Consider the following 16,263-nt stretch of genomic DNA (forward strand, 5'->3'; position numbering starts at 1 on the left):
TTTAGGAAGTGTCTGTGAAGCAGCTACTGTGTGCCAGGCATCGGGCTGTGTGCCAGGAAACCACAGGGAGAAATCAGGACCCGGTTTCTGCCCTTCAAAGCACAGGGGCATGTGCAAAGTCCTTGACCACTAGTCCTCAAAACTGGCAAGGTCCTGAGAAACAGGGAAAGACCGAGAAACTATCACAGAACGGAGGAGATGAAGGAGCTGTGATAACTAAATACAATGTGAGACTCTGGGCCAGAAAAAGGACATGAGTGGAAAAACTAGGGAAATCCGATAAAGCCTGGAGTTTAGTTGTAGTGATGCACCAGGGTTGGTTTCCGTCGTCGTGACAGGTGTACCGTGGGTATGTAAAAGGTTAGCACCGGGGGGAATTGGGTGGGTGGCGGGCATATGGAAGCTGTCTGTCCTATCTTCACAACTTTGCTGTCAATCTAACATTATTCCAAAATAAAAAAAAAATTAAAAATAAGTCAGCAGGGGACATGGAACTATTCTAGAACATTGCTGGTTCTGTGGGTTGATATAAAAGGTCCTACCGACCGGGCACACACTATGTGCCAGGCACTGTGGTTGACTCTTGACATGTACTAACTCCTTGTCCTGATGACAACTGTGTGAGGCCTGGCTTTTATGATCACAATGTTTAGATGAGAAAGCAGAGAGGTTAAGGAAGGCACAGAAGGTTTGGGCTACTTGCCCCAAGCCACACAAAAAGGAACTGATCAGAATTTGGACTGAAGCAGCCTGTGTTGTAAAACTCTATGGCTGCCTGTATTAACATGTACTAACTGTATTACATGTATTAACTGAGCAGCTATTATTCTCTTCAGGGTCTGAGTAAAGAAACACATCTTTGAGAGATTTTATGGATTTTAATATGGGGAATTGTTTACAAACATGGTGCAAGAGATACGAAACTAAACAAGGGATGGAGATGAAACCCAGAGATTAACAACAGCAGACAGCCTCTATCCCCCAGGACTTGGCGTCAAGTAGAAAAGGCGGTACATGGGCGCCTGGGTGGCTCAGTCCGTTGGGCGGCCGACTTCGGCTCAGGTCACGATCTCGCGGTCCGTGAGTTCGAGCCCCGCGTCGGGCTCTGTGCTGACTGCTCAGAGCCTGGAGCCTGTTTCAGATTCTGTGTCTCTCTCTCTCTCTGACCCTCCCCCATTCATGCGCTGTCTCTCTCTGTCTCAAAAATAAATAAACGTTAAAAAAAATTAAAAAAAAGGAAAAGGTGGTACAAACAGAGCTTGGGAGTGGAACTGTTGGTGGAAGCTTAAGCCACAGAGGAGATGTAGCTATGGCTATAACACAGGAGGCAGCAAGGGGGAAAATACCCCTGCTTATCCCTTTGTCCCGCCCTCAGATCATTCATAAATTCCTTCCATTGGCTGCATCTTCCTGGAAGCCAGAGGGCAAGGCAGTGTGGGAAATGTAGTTCCCAACCATACAGAGCAGGGGCAGTCATCAAGCAGCTTATGCTTAAGTGTGTTTGTGTGTGTGTGTGCGCGCGCGCACACGCACGTGCGTGCACTCAGGGTCAGAGGACATTTTTAATCTCCATTTTACAAATGACAGAGGCCAAGTGATCTGCTTAAGAACTCACAAAAACTCAGGGGAGGCTGAGAATTCATCCAGGCTTGACGGGGCAGGACTAGTGACTAGCTTTATATGGAGGGCACCTGGAGCTATGCAGGGTTCAATGTGGAGGTGACCTGTTGAAAGCCAGCTCTGGCTTCTCTGGGGAGAATGGATCAGAGGTATAAGTTTTGAGGCCAAGCTTCTATGGAGGGAGAGACTTTTCTTCCCTGAGCATAGTGACTAAGCAAGTATTTGAGAGTCTGAGAGGCCAGCATCCAGATGCGAGCTTGGATACTTGCCAGCCCTGTGAGTTTGGACATCTGACTTTCCTCTCTGTGCCTCAGTTGTTCCATCTGTAAAATGGATCTGGTGTTAGTGCCTACCTCATTGCATGAGGGGAGGCTATAAGGACTTCATTTTTGTAAAGCAGCTTAGACGAATGTCTTAGTCTGTCCGGGCTGTATAACACAGGTAGTATAGATGCAGGGGCTTAAGCAACCAACAGTTACTTGTCCCAGTTCTGGAGGCTGGGAAGTCCATCAAGGTGCCGGCGGATTCGGTGTCTGATGAGAGCCAGATTCCTGGCTCATAGCATCTTCACGTGGTGGGAGGGATAAGGGAGCTCTCTGGGGTCTCTTATCAGGGCACCGATCTCCCTCCCATAGGGCTCACCTTCAAATACCTTCACACTGGGGGTTAGGTTTCAACATATGAATTTTAGGGAGACAGAGAGACGTTCAGCCCGTAGCAAAGGGCACGCTCTTCAAGAGTTAAATAAACTATGAAACCTCAGTGGCTGCTCCTCTCCTTCATCCATTCCACGATTTAAATCCCATCTCTCTACAGCCAGCATCCAAATGCACATCTCAGACCAGACTCTTGATTGCCACCCCCCCATCTGCCCCTCCCCCTGCTACAGACCCCCTTCTCCAGCCTTCTCCATCTCAGTAAATGACACCCCCACCACCCACCCTGTTGTTCAGCTCCCCCATTTTCCTTCCACCCTCAGCAAATCCTGTGAGCTCTGACTTGTCTGTCCCCATGACATCTACCCTGGGGAAAGCTCTCATCATGGCTCACCTGAACAACTGTGCAGTGAGCAGCAAGTTCAAAGGCCCTGGGGTGATAAAGACTCAGGAGCCATTGAGGATCTGAAAGGAGGCCTGTGAAACTCAGCAGGCTTAGGAGGGAGTTGGTTCCCTCCCAGAAAGCTCTCTTCAACTAGGGTGTTCTTGAGTGTTGGGGGTGGGGTGGAAGGGACTTACAGTTTCTCCAAGCAAGATTCTCTGATGACTGGCATGACCCTTGTATGAGAACTTGTAGCCTTGATGTAAACCTCTGTCCACAAGCCCTACTTTTAGGACTGTCTGCAGGGATTCATGGTGGTTCCAGCACAGTCTGGGCCACACTCGGAGGGAAGGGGCTGAGTTTGTAAATACTTGCACAATGCAAGCCTTCCTTGGACTTGAGTGGGGGAGGTCAGTCGAACGGAGAGACCTGTGTCTCTTCTTGTATTTCCCAAGAAAGTCTATGTCATTGATTATTGGTCCACACTGGCACTATGATGGCAGAGCCCAAGACGTCCTGGAACATAAGTCCTGGCTTGACAGGGGCTCCAGGGGTGCTGAGGGCCTCCTGCCAAGGCTTGGGGGCCTTCCGAGGGTAAGAGGTTGTGCTGTGCTGCCGGCTTGAATAGCCTCTCAGGACAAGGCAGGTTAACTGCATTGAGAATGAGTGAATGAATGAATGAGCTCATAGTCACCACCAGCCACGGGCTGTCACCAGCAAAGCCCCAGCTGCTTAGGCTGCGGAGACCCAGTTGGCATAGGTGAGCTGATAATGTCCTTAACACCTGTCATGCTTATCACTCAGGGGGGGCATTTGCCCAATACCTCGGGGTCTGACAGGAGCAGTCTGCTATTATCTTAAGCCCTCCAAAGGGACGTGGCCCCTGTCATAGCTCAGACGTGGCAGACAGGCATGTCCCTGATTATTCATCACGGCCCTTCTGCCATCGCGGCCGTCAGGGAGAAGCCATGCCAGCTTCTGAGCCTGCCCGGTGTCTCTCTCCAGCCTGACATCACAAGATCCCTGATCCCTCCCTAGGACAGACGGAAGCTAGTTTGGTGGCAGAAGGGGGAATGGATGGTGGACCTATCAAGAAGTTTGCTCTCTGTCCCGCTGGCCAACCACTGTCCGATCATCCAACGAACATTCAGTGTGCCAGGCCCGGGGGCTGCAGTTGGTGACAAAGCAGACAGAATTCTCCACCCCCATGCCGGTTCCCATGCAGGGGCAGAGGCAGGCTTTGGGCTAATGGTCACGCCCATGAGGTCCTAATGGCCATCGGGCTCAGGCCCTGAAGGAGGACTGAGAAGGTGCGACGTGGAGGTGTAGACCGTGGAGTCAGATGGCCTGCGTTTGAAGCCCAGGACGGTACAAGAGACTGTGACGCTCTGGGGAAGAGATTTGAACCCTCTGCCCCAGTTTCTTCCCCTTACCAAAGGCAGAGAACAGCATTGCCCGCTGGTCACCTACTTACAAAGTCCTTAGAACGATGCTTGACATAGAGTAAGAAGCAGAAATGTTAGGGAAAGCCAGCCCAGGATGCCTTGAGAGGTGGGTGACATGGGGCAGGGACAGCGAGACTACTTTTGGAAAAGACATTTGTGCGACAGCCCCAGGAACGGGAAGAGTTAGCCCAGCTGTGAGATGGGGCAAGAGTGTTGATGGCAGAGGGTGCCTCCAGGGCAAAGGCCTGGAGGCGGGAAAAGCAGGATGTTCGGGCAAGACCAGAGGACGGGCCAGAGACAACGGCCGTGTCACCTTGTTGCTTGCTGGCGTAGGAGATGCTCCAGGACAGGGGGCCGACTGAGCCACATGGGGACGAGGACGGGGCAAGTGTCTCTGCCCATCTTCCATGGGGCTCACTCCTCTCCAACACTGGCCTTTCAACTCTTCATCATCCTGCAGCCTCCGCCCCAGCTCCACGGGACTCTCCCGAGTTCTTCCGGATCATCTCGGTTCAGTGCCTGCATCAAGGTCAGACCATTTTGACTTCAGGAAGTTAGCAAATTGGCTTTAGAGTCATGAGGGTAATAATAATAAATGCAAACACATAGCAGTTACTACGTGCCGATGACTGTTACCAGTTGCTCTCACAAAAAGCATTAATTCATTCACGCTTCCCACGAGCCCTATGAGGTAGGTACAATTACCGTGTCCATTTTCCAGATGAGGAAACAGAGGCTGTGCATTTAACAGAGGTTAAATGACTTGCCCAGGCCAGACAACAAGCGAGTGGCCAAGTCAGGACATAGACCCAGGCAGCCTGACCCCCGGACTCTGCGGTTAACCACCTGGCTCTTCTCTACCATCCGAGTGGGAGTAAGAAACAGCCAAAGGAAATGAGTTGTTTCTGGATAAGTTTTGTTTTCTTTTGTTTTTTTAAGATTTTATATTTTTTTAAGTAATCTCTACACCCAACATGGGGCTCGAACTCACAACCCCGAGATCAAAAGTTGCATGCTCCATGGACGGAGCCAGCCGGGCGCCCCTGTCGTGAGGTTTTTTAACTGGAAAAATATGCAATGTGGTATTAGTTTCAGGTGCACAACAAAGCGATCTGATGATTCTATACATTATGCAATGCTCACCCCGAGAAGTGTAGTCCCCATCTGTCCCCATCCAACGTTGTTACAATATATTGACTACATTCCCTGTGCTGTACTTTTCATCCCTGTGACTTATTTATTTTAAAACTGCAAGTTTGTGCCTCTTAATCCCTTCACCTATTTTGCCCATCCCCCCTCTCCCCCCCGCTCCTCCCCAGTGTAAGAATGTTGTCTGGAAAGATCCTGGTGCCATCACAGGGACTCCTTTTTGGGAGGATCGTGGGAGAGATCCTTGCCTGTTCTTGGTACCGAAAATAGTTAAGCTCGCTCCTAAGCAGCTGGTGTGCTTTTGTTTCAGGACACTGGGAACCGCATAAATGACCAGCTTTCCCTTTTTGAGCTGGCTGCTAAGGAACTTAGAGCCAAATTTATGGCTTGACCATATGCTGGCTGTTCGGGTTTTAAAGGGATGAGTTTTTCTTAGCCTAATTTTTGGCTCTGTCTACCTCCCCACTTTTCTCTTTCTTCCTCGTCTCCGTTGCAAAAAAAAAAGGGGGGGGTGGGGGGGAGGAGGTTGAAAAATCTTTCCAAGACCAATATGTGCTCACTGTAGGAAACTTAGAAGATAAAATCAATCTGAAGATGACAATAAAAATCCCCGCTAATCTCCTATTTTCACGGCTGCATAGTATTCCCTCCTGCGCATACACCTTAAGTTTTGAAATCAAGCCCCCTGCCGTCAAAGAACTGAAGGGAGAAAATTCCAGGTGTCCAATTTTAAACAGCGCTTTAATGAGCATCGTTCCAGCAGCCATGTGCTTGTCCACACGGTTTCCCTGGGCCAAATTCTTAGACTCGGATTGGCTGGGTTAAATACACAAGCAGAAACCTGGAGGCTTTCGCTCTGGATTGGCAGACTGCCCTCCAGAAACATCTAATTCCTACTCTCCTATCTAATTGGAGCTATCGTGTGGTGGTTTACATACCCTTGTAAACCACTTGCAGTCCTCTCTGGAACAAAGCAGGGTACAAATAAATATATATGCCCCAAGCCACTTCTGCCTCCTGATTAAATTACCCGGCCTCAAATGCAATAATATCCTTGTCTTATTAAGAGGCAGCCGCTAGCTCTGTTCCTGTTGGGTAAACCCCGGTAGCCAGTGCTCCACGGATGGCTGGCCCGGGATCCTGTAGGCGATCCTTCTGCCCCTGGAAGAGCCAGGAATTGTTTTTGAACCAAGATGTAAGTAGCAGAGCCGTAGGCCGCGATGATGAGCCAGGGTGTGACAGCGAGAGGAATTTTTCCTGCGTGTCAATCCTGGACCTGTCACGGGGGACTGCTGCTTTAATTGGGGCGCAGGATCCTTGGTGAAAGTATTGGAAAAAATCGCAGCCAGAAAAGACGATTTGAGAAGCGGCTACTTGAGCGCATAGCTTACCCGCTTAGAGCCCATTAGCAGGAATATTAAACTCAGTACCAGCAGCTCGGCCAAGAGAGCAGCTGGCTTCTCCAGTACATTTGCCCCAGCAGTGGTGAGACAGGCCGCCTGACTGGAGGTTTCTGTACCTGGACGGTTCCTGGGCTCGCACACCTGCTGTTATAAGCATTTTTCTTAGGGCAGGCCCTTCTCTACCCCTACGACTGTGCCCTCCACAAGTTCATGACCGAGGTTCTGAGCTAAACCCAGTCTGAGAGAGCTGGCATGCGGACTCTCAAACAAGGAGCCTTCCAGGACTCCAGTGGGTCCCGGGGACATGAACTTGACTGCGTATTTGAACTTGAACCCGCCAGGCAAAAGTCCGGGTCTCTGCTGTGCTGAGATTTGGCAGCCGAGCCTCAGGCATTTAATTACATTGCTGCAGAGAACATTTCAGCGAGGTGCGTCCAGCGCAGACAATTATTTTAGGAAAGCCGTGGAGGCCTTCCCTCCTTGCCACTTAAATCTTTCTTCTCTTTTACAATTCAATATTTCATATGTTGAGAGAAAATGGCTTGTTTGCTTCAAAGGACACACTAGGAATTGCAGAAAGGAGATGTTAATTATGTTGAACTGGCTGCTTTGTCTCTGAACAAATGAGAATCTTAGGAGGGGGGTGTTGTCCAAATGGCTTGGGGATCAGAGCCAGGGGAACATGGATGGGGGTGCTTAGTCTCAAGTTCTTTCTTTCTTTCTTTCTTTCTTTCTTTCTTTCTTTCTTTCTTTCTTTCTTTTCCTTCCTTCCTTCCTTCCTTCCTTCCTTCCTTCCTTCCTTCCTTTTCTTGTTTCATTGTAAACAACTAGACTTGTCATGAAAGGAGACAAGGCTAGTTTCACATTCTCCTGGAACCAAGGGGCAAGGTGTTCTTGGACCGCCCTTCTGGTCCTAGGTCAGGCTCCCTGCAGAAGCAGAGCTGGTGGGGAGGAGTTGAACGTTAAGTATCCACCTGGGGGGTGATACCGGGAGGAACCAGTAGGAGAAGTGAGCCGGGAAGTGAAGGACTCCCGTGCAGGGTGAGCTAAGGAACAGGGTGTCCCCGTGGGCACCTGGGACACAGCCCTGGAAAGCTGCCTGCGGCATGCATCTCAGAGCTCTCTTACGGGACAGGCCAGAGGGCTACTGGTCTCTATCACTGGCTCCTATGTGTGGCCTCGTTGGGGACTGCTGGGTGGGAGGGGCTTCTGCTGCGTGCCCAGTGCAAAGGCAGAGCAGGCTGGGACTTACATACAGAGGAAGCCTTTGCAGTGGGGGATTCTGGTGTTTCTGTAGTTAAGGCCTGGGAGGCTTGAGTGTTGGCTTCCCGCCCCCCCCCCCCCATCACACCTGCATGCAAGGAAGGCTGGGTGACTTCACTGCTCCATGGGGGAGGCGTGGACTGTTAAAAAGGGGGATTCCCCCCAGGGGCGCCTGGGTGGCTCAGTCGCTTAAGCATCTGACTTCGGCTCAGGTCATGATCTCGTGGTTCGTGGGTTCGAGCCCCGTGTCGGGCTCTGTGCTGACAGCTCGGAGCCTGGAGCCCGCTTTGGATTCTGTGTCTCCCTCTCTCTCTGCCCCTCCCCTGCCTGCTCTCTGTCTCTCTCTTAAAAAATACATTAACATTGGGGCGCCTGGGTGGCGCAGTCGGTTAAGCGTCCGACTTCAGCCAGGTCACGATCTCGCGGTCCGTGAGTTCGAGCCCCGCGTCAGGCTCTGGACTGATGGCTCGGAGCCTGGAGCCTGTTTCCGATTCTGTGTCTCCCTCTGTCTCTGCCCCTCCCCCGTTCATGCTCTGTCTCTCTCTGTCCCAAAAATAAATAAAAAAAGTTGAAAAAAAAATTTTTTTTTAAAAATAAATTAACATTTAAAACATTTAAAAATAAATAAACACTCAAAAAGGGGGACCCCCCCAACTTCAAAAAGCATGTACATAAATAAGGCACAAAGAATATCTAATTACAATCATTTCAGATGGCGTTTATGAATGGCTTACTTTTCTTATAAATTAGTGGGGGAGTCAGGCTCATCTGTACAATTACATCAGTCGCTCACTTTACAATAAGCTTTAAAAAAAAAAAGACTTCACTGAGTGGGAGAGAAAAAGGTGGGCTATTAGCTGGTGTCTCCAAGATTGCTCGTAACTCACGGTCTGGCTTATCTCTGCTATGGCTCGTGGGAACAGCTTCTGTGGGGCGATCAGTTAACTGCTGTCCAAATGAACAATTATTGTGAGGCTTTGTTTCTCTGTAAAACACTTGGGTTTTATGAGGACTTTTTCCGGGTATGTAGGAACGCATCCTGGATAGGACCACAGTCTTTCATTTCCCACCTCTACGGCCACCACCCATCCTTGTTCGCCGGGACCGATGCAGTGTCATTTGCCCTGGTCTTCTGCCCTGGCCCCCCCGTCTGTCCCCAGCAACCGCCCCCCCCAACCACCTGTGTCTGTGAACACCTGAGTCAGGTGACATCCCTTCTCGTTCAGAACCCTCTGTGGCTCCCACCTCACTCAGAGGAAAAACCAAAGTCTTCCCCACCAACCCACAGGTCCTGAAGATGCGGTCCTGCCCCCTCCCTGCTCTCACCCCCCTACTCACCACCTTTCACACTCTGCTTCAGCCACGCCAGCCTTTTCCATGTGCCCCGAACCTACCAGGCATGGCCGTGCCTCAGGGCCTTTGCACTTGTCCTTATCTCTGCCTGGAACCTCCTTCCTGAGATATCTGCATGGCTCATCCCTCACCGGCTTCAGGTCTTGACTCAAATGACACGTTGTTGGAGCCACCCTGACGTTGCAGATTCCCTGTATGGCACTCGTCACCCTTTAAATATTTGGCATTTACTTGCCTATTTCTGTCTTTGTCTAATGTAAGCTCCTAGAAGAGCTTTTGTGTTTGGGCATTTTGTTTACTGCTGTGTTTTCAGTCTCCAGAATGGAGCCTGACACACAGTAGAAGCTTAACAAGTGTTTGGTCGAACAAAGGAGACCGTACTTCCCTGATGAAAACAAAAAGATTGGGGCTTGTGACTAAGTCTGGTATGTTCTCCATACCAGGGTGAAACTCCAGGGGGCCTGATCTGGGGGCCACCATGTTCTATCCTGTGATCACTCACTTCTTTTCGAACCCTGTTGCTCAAACACGTCCGGATATTGATTTGAATTTGTGGTGTCAAAAGTGTCCCCTGTCCTTTCGTTTTCCCCTGGCTCACTCTGAATGTCCCTTCTCTGAGGTACCTCCTCTGAAATCCCAGCCTGACGAAGACCCCCGTTACTCCCTGCACTTTCTTTGGAGCATTGACTGCAGTGAATGGTTCCAGAAGTATCCGTGGATTTTCATGTTTGATGTCTGTTTCCTCCATCCATGGACAACGGGCCAGATATGTTTTCTTTACCCCTCTTTTCCTAGCCCTATCCCAGACCCTATGCCAGGCATAAAATAGGCACTCGCTAGGTATTTTCTAATAAGTGTAGAAAATTTTGTAGTTCCCTGAAGCACATTAGCATTTCAAAGGCTCTGATAAGTCCTGCATCAAAGGAACACGTTTCATGGAGCAACGCACAAATTTATTTGATCACTGAGCACACCTGGAAAGATTGCTAGTGTTCTGAAGGAGTATGGCTCAGGAAACACAGCCGTGCCTGATCCCTGAATTATATGAGCATCATAAATTGACCTGAAATTTATTTTTTTTTTCCGTTTTTAAAAAAATTTTTTTGAACGTTTTTTTTATTTTGTTTTTGAGACACAGAGAGAAAGAGAGAGACAGAGCAGGAGCGGGGGAGGGGCAAGAGAGAGAGGGAACACCGGATCCGAAGCAGGCTCCGGGCTCTGAGCCGTCAGCACAGAGCCCGACGCGGGGCTCGAACTCACGGACCGCGAGATCGTGACCTGAGCGAAGTCGGACGCTTAGCTGACTGAGCCACCCAGGCGCCCCGACCTGAAGCTTAATTTAGGAGTCTGAAGTGATGCCTTCTATTCAAGGGCTCGGAAGTCTCTGTGAGGATTCTGTCGCCCTCTCGCCATTACCTTATCTGGGCTTCTCAGGAGCAGGGGTGGAGGGTGGGGATGACAACAGTGTATCCAGAGTCCATGTGTCACAGTGGGCTGGGAAAACAGAGAGGGAGCTCCAGGTTTGGGGATCAGTACAAGTGGGTCTGCGTCCCACTGGCGGTTACGGAGGCAGTGCTGTGTGTATGCGAACACGCGTGCGAGGATGAACTCCTGTCTTGTGGAAGGGCTCGAATCCCACAACTCCTTGCCGCGTTCCTGAACCGCCGCCACCCCCCCCCCCCCATACCTGTCTCATCATCTGGCAAATGGGTTTCCTTGAGGAGGGATTGAGATCACAGGCACCAGGCGCTCAGCACACGGTCCAGCACATTCCAGGGCATCTGTCGTTTCCCTGGGTCCCCTTTCTCCCCCAGCATGGGCCGGGAGAATCCCCTACCGGGCTCCTGCTCTCTGACCCCCCGACTTCCCCGCAGACCCTCTTCCAGAGCCCCGAGGAGGGCTGGCAGCTCTACACCTCGGCCCAGGCCCCCGACGGGAAATGCATCTGCACGGCTGTGATCCCCGCGCAGAGCACCTGCTCCCGCGACGGCCGGAGCCGGGAGCTGCGGCAGCTGATGGGGAAGGTAAGAGCAGACTGTGAAAAGCGCTCGGGTCCCACCCTGCCCTCGGCCCCCGTCCAGGTCAGCCGGGGCCAGATCCAGCCATCCAGATTGTTCAGAGCTGGTGGATAACCCGGCTGCCCTCCAGGTGGATATTTTCTTCTTTGGAGGCGTAGCTGAGCGTTGTGTGGGGAAGCGGCATCCGAGTCACCAGACTCGCCTGCTAAAAAAGTGTCTTGTGTGTCCCTTGGGGAGGGGTCTCACCCTCCAACCCCAAGAGGTTTATGTAAGATTCCATCCCCTTGTGATTGGGGCTGATATAAAACAGTCCCCATTCAACCTCGCTTGCCCCCAGGATGCTCTGATGCCCTTTGTGGACTGACTGCTGTCCCTTGATAGTATCCAGCTGAACTGCTCACTAGTCAGCTCCAATGTCAGTGTTGAAAGGGACCAGCTACCTCTCGTCATCACCCTATAGACGAGGAAGCTGAGGGTTTCATAGGGAACGGAAGAGACCCTGGTCAGCACTGGAGTCTCCCGGCCACTAACCCTGCAGGATCCTGGCCCTGCCCGTGACACCGGAACTGCCCTCCCCGCCAGTTTGGGACATCCGTGTGGTATCCCCTGATTGTTGACAATGGCTCTAAAAACGTTCTGTGGCATCGGGGTGGGCGTTAGGCCGTCAGGTTTCTGAGACCTTCCAAGTGTCGTGTGAACAAGGGGTTCAGGAGAGTGTGTGTTGTGACAAGCAGCCAGGATCGTCTCTGAGTTCACCTTAGGCAGGGAGAAGTGGGAGCTGGGGGTCCTCATTCTGCGTCAGGAGAGGCTGGGGCAAGGGAAGCTGGAAAGTACTTGCTGAGCGTCTAGTTTAGGCCAGCGCCGGGCCCCGGTGATTTAGCTGTGGACAAGCTAGACGCGGGGCCTGCCTGTGAGGACCCCACCTGAAGGAGGCAGAGGGCTGGAGCTGGAGTCTGCGAGGGAAAGGGGGCTGGTGGCCGCAGTGGGAGGACATGAAGAGGAGGCAGGTGAGGAGGGGGGACCAGCCCGCAGGGCCTGCAGGGGAGGGTGATCCCGTGTTCCTTTCGCAAAGCTCCCTCTGGCTGCCGTGTGAAGAACTGACTGCTGGGGGCCACAGTGCAAGCAGGGAGACCGGGAGGCAGGGAGGCAGGGGAGAGAGGTGGGAGCTGACGGATCGCCTGGGCGTGTCATTGGGAGGTTGCCGGTAAGAGCAGGGGAGGCGGTTGGCTGGGTGTTTGGCCTCTGGCTCCGTCAGGCCCGGTCTGTGGCATCTCAGGGGGGCGGGGAGGGCAGGAGTCTGGCTCTCCCTAACCCTCCCAAGCTCCTAGGTCCAGAACGTCTCCCAGTCCATGGAGGTCCTTGAGCTGCGGACGTACCGTGACCTCCAGTACGTGCGCAGCATGGAGACCCTCATGCGAAGCCTGGACACACGACTCCGGGCGGCCGATGGGTCCCTCTCGGCCAAGAGCTTCCAGGTGGGTCCTTCTGGGTCAGGTCAGGAGCCGAGGAAAGAATTGGGATCAGCGCCCATTACTTCTGAGAGTAGTCATGTCTGAGGAGGACCAAGGGTAGGCTGGGATCTAGGGTCTAGTAGGGACCAAATGTCAAGAGCCAGGGGTGCATCAAAGATAAGGGGTGAGGGGGCGCCTGGGTGGCTCAGTCGGCTAAGTGTCCGACTCTCGGCTCAGGACACGATCTCGTTTTGTGAGTTCGAGCCCCGCATCGGGCTCTGTGCTGATGGCGCGGAGCCTTCTTGGGATTCTCTCTCTTTTCCTCTCTGTCGCTCCCCTGCTCATGCATGTGAGCTCTCGCTCTCTCTCTCTCTCAAAAAAAAAAAATAATAATAATAATAAGGCGTGAGGCTATGGGTCAAAGGTTGGGGTCAGGCCTGGGTCAAAGGTCAGGGGCTAGGATCAGTGAGGGTTCCGTGTTGGCGGGCAGGAACTGAAGGACAGGATGTCGGAGCTGCTGCCCCTGAGCTCAGTCCTGGAGCAGTACAAGGCGGACACGCGGACCATCGTGCGCCTGCGGGAGGAAGTACGGAATCTCTCCAGCAGCCTTGCTGCCATCCAGGAGGAGATGGGCGCTTACGGCTATGAGGACTTGCAGCGGCGGGTGATGGCCCTGGAGGCCAGGCTCCATGCCTGTGCCCAGAAGCTGGGTATGCCTTGACCCTTGACTTTGACCCCTGACTTGCACACCCAACCCTAATGCCACCTGTGTGCCCAGAAGCTGGACACGGTTTTGACTTCCAACTTCTTTTTTTTTTTTTTTTTTTTTTTTAATTTTTATTTTCAACATTTTTAATTTATTTTTGGGACAGAGAGAGACAGAGCATGAACGGGGGAGGGGCAGAGAGAGAGGGAGACACAGAATCGGAAACAGGCTCCAGGCTCCGAGCCATCGGCCCAGAGCCTGACGCGGGGCTCGAACTCACGGACCGCGAGATCGTGACCTGGCTGAAGTCGGACGCTTAACCGACTGCGCCACCCAGGCGCCCCTGACTTCCAACTTCTGAACTTTGACCTTTGACTTCCCTACCCAAGGCCCAAAATAGACCCAGAAACTGGAAATGGCCCTGAGTCTTGACTTTCAGTCTCTTACCCTCAACCTGACTCCATCTTGGGACCAGATTTCTGGATCCTCCCTCAGCCCTGGTCCCAGCTCTTCCCGGTTTGATTGAACCGCACCATCCTTGCCCTGCCTCTTCCCATTCTCCACCCTCATCGGCCCTGTTCCTGCCTCCCAGGCTGTGGGAAGCTGACTGGGGTCAGTAACCCTATCACCGTTCGGGCCATGGGATCCCGCTTCGGCTCCTGGATGACCGACACGATGGCCCCCAGTGCGGACAGCCGGGTGAGTGACTGTGCCCACCCCAGGGGTCAGAGCCTGGGGAGACAGCCTGTGACCACCCACAGGTGCCCAGCAATTCCACACCAATTCTTTTCTTGTAGCCTCAAGTGTCATAAGATCTCCGGGGCCCTTGACCCTCCCCTTGACTGTCTCGTAACCACCAGGTGACCAAGGGCCTTCCAGCCCTGAAAACTGCCAAGTCTGTTGACCTTTGGACTTCTGGTGGCCCCCGTGGTCATGACTGCCCATCACCTCTGACCCATTAACCAGAACCATCCATTAACTGCCCTAGTGACTGATACTTGTCACGAGGTGGCCACTGAGTGTCCCGGATTAGAGGTGGTGAACAGCCAGTGCCTCACGATGATCACTGGCCTCCCAGGGATTATGAGGTCCAACCAAGGGGTTAGGAGGTTGGGATGGGGAATCACACTTGGATGTGCATCCCGCTGCCACCAATTCTTAGAGAACCTTGGGCAGGTTCCTTAAGGTCTCTGAGCCTCGATTTCCTTATCTTCAAAATGGTCGTGATGCCGTTGGCATTAAGGGTTTTAAAGTGCTTATTAGCCCAGCAGTCTGCCCCAGGGAGGGCCATCTCTTGGCTACAGGGGTTGCCCACAGGCAGTGAGCGCAACTGACCTCATCACCCGAGGGCTGTCCGGTAACCGGTAACCATCCCGTCTCCGATGACTGGTGAATTCCTGGGCCCCGAGAGTCACCAGGGGCTGCAACGTCCCCTGATCCTTAGGTAGCAAACACCATCCACTCGGTGTCTGTCTTAAGACCGGTGGCGGGTCCCGACCAAACGATCCCGCTACTGGGGCTCTGAGGGGTCATGAAGGGTCACCGGACATCCCACGGCTGACTGATGGCCACTCAGCGACTGCTGATCCCTAATGACCGTGGGTGGTTCCCGTGTGGTTGCTGGGGCCTTCGGGTCCCTGGCGGTGGTCCCGCAGCGACCAGTGGCTCTCTCGTAGGTCTGGTACATGGATGGCTACTACAAGGGCCGGCGGGTCCTGGAGTTCCGCACTCTGGGAGACTTCATCAAAGGCCAGAACTTTATCCAGCACCTGCTGCCCCAGCCGTGGGCGGGCACGGGCCACGTGGTATACAACGGCTCCCTGTTCTACAACAAGTACCAGAGCAACGTGGTGGTCAAGTACCACTTCCGCTCGCGCTCCGTGCTGGTGCAGAGGAGCCTCCCGGGGGCCGGCTACAACAACACCTTCCCCTACTCCTGGGGCGGCTTCTCGGACATGGACTTCATGGTGGACGAGAGCGGGCTCTGGGCCGTCTACACCACCAACCAGAACGCGGGCAACATCGTGGTCAGCCGGCTGGACCCGCACACCCTCGAGGTCGTGCGGTCCTGGGACACCGGCTACCCCAAGCGCAGCGCTGGCGAGGCCTTCATGATCTGTGGTGTGCTCTATGTGACCAACTCCCACCTGGCCGGGGCCAAGGTCTACTTCGCCTACTTCACCAACACGTCCAGTTACGAGTACACGGACGTGCCCTTCCACAACCAGTACTCCCACATCTCCATGCTGGATTACAACCCCCGGGAGCGGGCCCTCTATACCTGGAACAACGGCCACCAGGTGCTCTACAACGTCACCCTCTTCCATGTCATCAGCACCGCCGGGGACCCCTAGGGGCCGCGGCGGCTCAGGCTGCCACACGAGGGCCGGGGCCCTTCTACCCCACCCTTGTCCCTTACTCTGTCTCCGTCCTGCCCTCGCTCTCCCCCGTCCCGTACGTTTTTTCCTCTCCCTCCCGTTTGGCCGGGCTTTCGTTCTCTGCCTCCCCGTTTCTCTTAGTGCATTCTGTCTGTGTCTTTTCTCTTTTGTTGGTCTCGAATTTTGATCCTTCACTCTTTCTGCCTTTTTATTAGTGTCCGTCTCTTTTCATTGACTCTCCAGTTCTTTCCCTGTCTGCCTCTCTGTCTCTCTCTTCCTTCTTCCCCTCCCTCCTTGTTTCCCACTCCTTCCCCACTCCCTCACTCCATGCCCCGCCTCCCTGCCCCCCACTAAGAGTTGAGTGCATGGATCGGTTTCTTTTTTTATTTATACTCGTTCTTTCCGGGTTGCTGGAATAAACGGGACCTTTGACATTTGA

At 53.0% G+C, this 16,263-nt stretch overlaps 1 protein-coding gene across 2 annotated transcripts in view; it reads left to right on the forward strand.

Annotated features, from left to right (window-relative positions):
* Positions 1 to 16,263, forward strand: part of OLFM2 (olfactomedin 2) — a 61,384-nt gene extending 45,121 nt beyond the window's left edge. For both annotated transcript variants that reach the window (XM_058728114.1, XM_058728113.1), the window contains exons 2-6: positions 11,146 to 11,295; positions 12,618 to 12,764; positions 13,231 to 13,450; positions 14,039 to 14,145; positions 15,123 to 16,263. In XM_058728114.1, coding sequence (XP_058584097.1) covers positions 11,146 to 11,295; positions 12,618 to 12,764; positions 13,231 to 13,450; positions 14,039 to 14,145; positions 15,123 to 15,800 — 1,302 coding nt within the window. In that variant the 3' untranslated portion in view covers positions 15,801 to 16,263. The remainder of the gene's footprint in view (positions 1 to 11,145; positions 11,296 to 12,617; positions 12,765 to 13,230; positions 13,451 to 14,038; positions 14,146 to 15,122) is intronic.

The sequence above is a fragment of the Neofelis nebulosa genome, chromosome 4, assembly GCF_028018385.1.
Source record: "Neofelis nebulosa isolate mNeoNeb1 chromosome 4, mNeoNeb1.pri, whole genome shotgun sequence".
Taxonomy (NCBI): domain Eukaryota; kingdom Metazoa; phylum Chordata; class Mammalia; order Carnivora; family Felidae; genus Neofelis; species Neofelis nebulosa.